The 6,270-nt window shown below is 45.1% G+C and overlaps 1 protein-coding gene and 1 long non-coding RNA gene across 2 annotated transcripts; both read left to right on the top strand.

The window, feature by feature from the left end:
• Positions 1 to 459: 459 nt before the first annotated feature.
• Positions 460 to 2,158, top strand: LOC135610321 (probable galacturonosyltransferase-like 3). The gene has a single exon (XM_065104700.1). The coding sequence runs from the start codon at positions 538 to 540 to the stop codon at positions 1,561 to 1,563; it is 1,026 nt and encodes a 341-aa protein (XP_064960772.1). The 5' UTR covers positions 460 to 537; the 3' UTR covers positions 1,564 to 2,158.
• A 675-nt stretch (positions 2,159 to 2,833) lies between these two features.
• Positions 2,834 to 6,270, top strand: LOC135610322 (uncharacterized). Its single transcript, XR_010486096.1, has 2 exons — positions 2,834 to 3,127; positions 5,547 to 6,270. It is a non-coding gene; the product is annotated as an uncharacterized LOC135610322 (long non-coding RNA).

Genomic DNA, 6,270 nt, shown 5'->3' with positions numbered 1-6,270 from the left:
GCAATTGATGTAAAAGTCATCCATATAGCAGAAAAAGTTGGGGTTTAGGACATAAGAATTAGATATTCTCTTACCACTAAGCTCAGTTTTCTTCGATGCACAAATCAACATTTATTATTTCACACCGACACTCGTGAAAGAGAGCGTCAAGCTAACTTCGCATAATTCTTCTTTTTCTTTTGTAAGAATGTGAATAATCATATATAAATTGCAATGGATTTCAAGACGTTTATTGATAAGATTTTGTAGAATTTATATTTATATTTATATATATAATGATTTTTATATTATGATACCTTATTTTATGAAAAATAAAGGAAGTAATTGATATGATAAAAAATTTATGAATATGCCATAAAGCTGTATTTATAAATTATTTTTTGGAAAAAAAAAAAAGAAAACCGCGTCGGTACAGACTGTCCTCTTCTCGGTATTATTAATATAAACACAAAATACTCCCTCCATTCGCCCGATCTCATCCCCCCCACCCTTCTTCCTCCTCTCCGCGTCTCCCCATCGCCGCCGCCGCCGCCGCCAATGGCTCTTTCTCCCTTTGTCGCGGCGGTGGGGATCCTGCTCGTCGCGACCTTCTCCTTCGGGTGGGCATTGCCGGCCGCTTCGGAGCTTCCCCGCTTCCGCGAGGCCCCGGCGTTCCGTAACGGGCCCAGCTGCGTCTCCGCCCCCACCATTCACATCGCCGTGACCCTCGACGCCGCCTACCTCCGCGGCTCCCTTGCTGGCGTGCTCTCCATCCTCCGCCACTCCTCCTGTCCGGAATCTATAACATTCCACTTCCTCGCCACCCGACCCCGCCGCTTCCGCCCCGCCGTGGCCGCCTCCTTCCCCTCCCTCGCCTTCGACGTCTACCGCTTCGACCCCGCCCTCGTCCGCGGCCTTATCTCCTCCTCTGTCCGCCGTGCCCTCGACCAGCCCCTCAACTACGCCCGCATCTACCTCGCCGACATCCTCCCCCGCTCCGTCCGCCGGGTCATCTACTTCGACTCTGACCTGGTCGTCGTCGACGATGTCGCCCGCCTCTGGGCCACCGACCTCGCCCCGGACCACGTCCTCGCCGCCCCTGAGTACTGCCACGCCAACTTCACCTCCTACTTCACTGACCGGTTCTGGTCCGACCCGGTCTTCCCCCGCTCCCTCTCCGGCCGTCGCCGCCCCCCCTGCTACTTCAACACCGGCGTCATGGTCATGGACCTCGACCGGTGGCGAGCCGGGGGTTACACCCGAAAGCTCGAGGGCTGGATGGAGGTGCAGAAGCGGGAGGCAAGGATCTACGAGCTGGGCTCGCTGCCGCCGTTCCTGCTGGTCTTCGCCGGCGAGGTCAAGGGGGTGGAGCATCGGTGGAACCAGCACGGCCTAGGCGGGGACAACGTGGAGGGCCTGTGCCGGGACCTTCACCCGGGCCCCGTGAGCCTGCTCCACTGGAGCGGCAAGGGGAAGCCGTGGCTCCGCCTCGACGCCGGCCGCCCGTGCCCTCTCGACGCACTCTGGGCGCCCTACGACCTTCTCCGCCGTGACGGCCACGACGACCTCTTCATCGACATCTAAGTCCACCCTCACCCTCCGGCGGCGGCGATGGCTAACCATTTCGATCGCATCGACCCGTAGGTGTCGCGGTCATTGATCGAGTCCCGTAAACTCCTCGCGTGGTGCTGCACCCACGCGGGACCCACCGGCTGGAATCGGTCAGCCTATGGGCGCCGGTGGTAGAGCTGAGGACGTGGGGACCGAACAGCTGGCAGTGGGCCCCGCGACGCGTGAAAAGGACAGTGTCACATCCCTTGGGTTCTGCTTCGAACAAATTTTTTTTTTATTATTATTAGAAAGGAAAAGGGGTCCGGCGGTGGTGACAGTTTTGACCGCTCTTCGACGCATCGCAATTTGGTGGTGATCGGCAACAGCCGTGAGGATTGAATGGCGTTTTGAGAGGATGCGCGGGCGCTCGTGAGATTGTTGTTCTTGTGTGCGCGCGCGAGCGCGAGTGAGAGAGAGAGAGAGAGAGAGAGAGAGAGAGAGGGAGGGATGGTTATTGGAGTCAAATCTCTCCCATTTTAGTGATCGAGTATACATTCTTCTGCTGACTGCTTGTAGACGTTAATCAAAATTAGCTTCCCACGGCTGGTGGGATGCTTCCTTGCTTCCATGACAAGGATGGAGTGAGAGACATTGTTTACCCTCTTTTCTTACATGAATCACGGCACCCAAATTTGGCGGAGCATTTTACGGCATAGGTTTTGGTTTATGTGACATCGATTTAAAGTTAGAATTCATGGGAAATTTCATATTTATTTAATTTGATTATTATCAGCAGCCGATTAATGATCAGAGTAGTAGTGTTATTTGTTTTAAATAACGTAAGATAAAGATCTTCAAATCATAAATTGAACCGAATCCCATATTCGGTTTGGTTCAAATCGGTTCATCAATAATTTGATTTTGAAGGTTATAAATAACATAAGATTCAGTTAATCAATTGAGTTCGAATTGAATCGATTTTAATTTAAAAAATATTAACCTGATTGAATTCAAATTGATTCCTCAAATTGAGCTTAGTTCAATGTCATAAATCTTAAGATTCTAATTCGGCTCAAATAAATCAAATTGATTTGTATGTTATAAATTATAAGTCAATTAATTATTTAATTAAAATCATATTAATTAATTATAGGTTTGAACACCCATAATTGTATTAATAATATCGATCTCAACAAAGAAATTTGATTTCGAATTTGTATCAAATATTATATTATATTATATTAAAATTATTCCACCGCGGGCATCTCAAATTGACCCGAACACGAGCTGAGCCCACAACCCAATCTCGAAGGTCCACAATCTCGGAACAGATTGTTCTCTCTAAGCCCTCATCTACCGCCGCGTCCGCCTCCGCTGACATCCCTCATCGCAGCGGCCGCGACGCCGGCCGATGACCCCTCTTCCACGTCATGTACTTCTGAGAGGCAGGGGCAGGTAATCGAGGTCCTTTAACTTCTCGATCATGCGGGTGTGGGACCTCGCGGCGCACTCTATCGGCTCCGGCCGAGGATTTGCCCTTCCAGTTCGACGCACTTAGGTCGTGCGCGAGCCCACCGGCACCTTCCTAGATGCGCAAGTGAGATACCTGTTCCCAATGCATGGTGTTTGATGCTCAAAAGTGGATGTCGAGCTTAGTCTAATTAGCGAATGTAGGGCTTAAAAGATGGTCCCTTTTTTTTTTCTTTTTCTTTTACTTACATCAAATTTTAGCTGCAGGAATGGCTTATGAGTTATAGTAGTGCTTCATGTGTAGAAGATCACATTTGAAATGATTTTTGTTGATGCCCAAAGTTCTGTACTTCAAATGAAATGGAAGAGTTGGGCATTGGGGGGTTTCCTTGTAGTTCAACCTCTATCTTAAAAATGAAATTGTAAGAGACGAGGGATTCTAGAATTTGGCTGACGACCAGTTTGGTGGCATAGCACAAGTTGTCAAATTTTCCCATTCATTTGTCCCTCTGTGCTTGACTTTTTTGTCAAAGTCTGGCATCAGATGGCAAAGAACAAAGTGTCATAGATAGCATCTTATCTTGTTGTGATGTTCTAATCAATAATTATTCAACCAAGTCTAACTCATTTACTGTATCTAAGGCAGTAGAACAGCATGGCCAAGTGCACTGCTTTAAGAAGAGCATGACATCCAACTAACCTGCTATTAAGCATGCATGTGATGTATATTTACCTGAACAGATAACTGGCAACGAACGGATCAAAGAGGATTTTTTATGTCTGTATTCTGGCAATTTCTCTTGTGGAATTTTCTGGCTGATATATAGAATCTGATAAAACAGCATGTAATATCTTGAGCATATTGCTGTATTTTGCTGCCTTAATTGCACCATGAATATTAGAAAGGATAATCTGTAAGGAGGAAAGAAAAGAGAGAAAGGTTTGGTTGCTTTCAAGATATTTGAACTCACTACCTAATATGATTTGCTGATTGCTATCCATGGAAGATCTTCTTGTACTGCATTAAGGTGTCCTTTGCTACAGTATACTGTTCACATAGGGAGTAGGTAGATGGTCTGGCAGATAGCATCTGACCATGGATTCATAACCTGTGGGCCATATATGTGAACTTGTAGTCAGACATTCACAAGTTCAAAGAGTTCATGCAATTTCCCTTATATTTCATTTTTTGAAGAAATTGAACCCAACCAGCTATTCTGCTGCATCATGTGATCTTGCATCTAGCTCTCGTTTGTGTATTTCTTAGCTACATGCTTTCAATGTTTCATCACCCATATAGTGGTGACTGCTCTCCCACTGTCCGATCAAGTTGTTTCTTCCCTTTCGGTAAAGTTACAACTGACCTATTGTTGTAGTATTGATATGAATTACCTGTAGGCTTCTTAATGCTTTGGCTTGTGAGCTGCTGCATATCTGACACAACATGTGTTGGTCAATTACTGCATGCGCCCATGAACTTGATTTCATTATTGACTTTTTATGTTCTGATATCTGAAAGTACCGTTTGACACCTGTTTATTCTTTAGTCAGACTCCGGAATCATATGAACTAAGATCTCTTTATTATTTGTTTGATTTTTCATGCTTAACATGCTATCTAGTATAATTTAGAGTCTGGCTACAATTCCATTGAGCAGGACCGACAGGTGTATATACCCCAACAAAGATACTTGAGTTGAAAATGGATGATTCAACTGTTTATCCCTCTATCATCCATAGTATTTTTATACTCACCATGAGATTTTTGAAGTTCATTTATCTATCGATCAAATAGTGAAAAGAAAGCATCTTATTCTCTCATTTGGCTTCTTCAATTCAATGGGTTTTATCACGCTTTGTCAACATCATCAGTAAATTTCTGCATGTCCGGATTCACTTGTGGTAGTAGTTGACTGGATTCCATTCAGCCTTTTCTTGCATACTCTCCCTGCCTATCTATCTATCTATCTATCTATCTACTAATCTACTTAATATGTCAAGTGTATAGCTTAATCATGAAACGTACATGGCATGTACTGGTGGTTGAATTGGCTTTGTCTTGCATAATACCACAAGACAAAAGGTTATGCAATCATTTAAGAGAGACCTCATTTTTTTTTTAATCTTTGTTCTTTTCCTCATATTTTAGATTTGCCTAAAGCCACACAATGCTTCCCCACCATTTTAGAAGTATTGGAGCAACACAAAAACACCAGTAATTAGGATTTGGCACCATCGTCATCAGTTGTCGTACTCATCATCACTCATGCCTAATATAAAAATTAACAAAGAAGAACTTAATTGTTCTATGTGGGTACGGAAGAAGAAATAAAGAAACTTATCTACTTCTTTATTTTTCTTTTTGCTCTCTGAGACTCTTGTTCATGCTACCAGTTACATTATTACTCCCTGTTAAGTGTAGTCTTTATTACCCTTTTGTTAATAAGTACAATTCCTTGAGCTTGTAGTATTCATCTCTTACATACAGCAGCAGTATCATCGACTAGAACCAAAATAACTGGACTGCAACTTGGTTGTATGTTTTAGATCTCCAGAGGATGATGAAGACAAATGGGTAGAACCTGATCAATTGTGCAGTGGATTTGGACCCTGAGGCACCAGTCTCTTGGAAACTCCGTAAGTTTGGCTGAATTCATCATCGTCGCCAGCATCGTCGTGCTCTTGAGAAGGAGATATCTTGGGGAACTGACCCATGGATGATGGTGCAGAGCGCTCACTCTTCTGTTTCTCCACCTCTCTGCTGACGGTCCTTGCATGGTTGAGACCGGCGAGCTGCCCTGCAACCAACAGTGGGAGGAGGAGGAGGAGGAAGAAGACCATGTGCGGCAGAGGGAAGTGCTGCAACCTCATGGTCTCAGAGTGAGGAAGCTGAACAGGTGGGAGAGAGAGAGGGAGGGAAGCAGGGGAGCAAGCAAGCAACGTTGAATTAAAGCCAGGCAGGTGGCCAAGTCTATCAATATGGAGCCAGCTGCCATGGTGAGGAGTATGCTGCTGTGACCAAAGTATCCTTGTGATATGTTCAGCGTTTCCCCTTCATCCATGCATGGTGGTGAGGTCACTTGTGGCAGTCTAAGATGGGCTTAAGAAGCTATTTGGTGGCGAATGCCGAGTGCCGTGTCATAGATAAAGGGTGTTGGTTGACCTTGTAAGGGGTGGATGTCCTCTGTCGAGTGATTACGATAGAATTTAGCAGTACAAAACTATTACCTTGTATGATCTTGACATCTTTGAAACCAGTGTGTGGAGTATG

Source organism: Musa acuminata, chromosome BXJ2-4 (assembly GCF_036884655.1).
Source record: "Musa acuminata AAA Group cultivar baxijiao chromosome BXJ2-4, Cavendish_Baxijiao_AAA, whole genome shotgun sequence".
Taxonomy (NCBI): Eukaryota; Viridiplantae; Streptophyta; class Magnoliopsida; order Zingiberales; family Musaceae; genus Musa; species Musa acuminata.
Note: the sequence above shows the minus strand (reverse complement) of the source record. Positions and strands in the feature narration are given on the sequence as shown.

Bases quoted from the DNA above. Each gene is read 5' to 3' on its own strand.
- LOC135610321 (XM_065104700.1), top strand. From the start codon at position 538: ATGGCTCTTTCTCCCTTTGTCGCGGCGGTGGGGATCCTGCTCGTCGCG.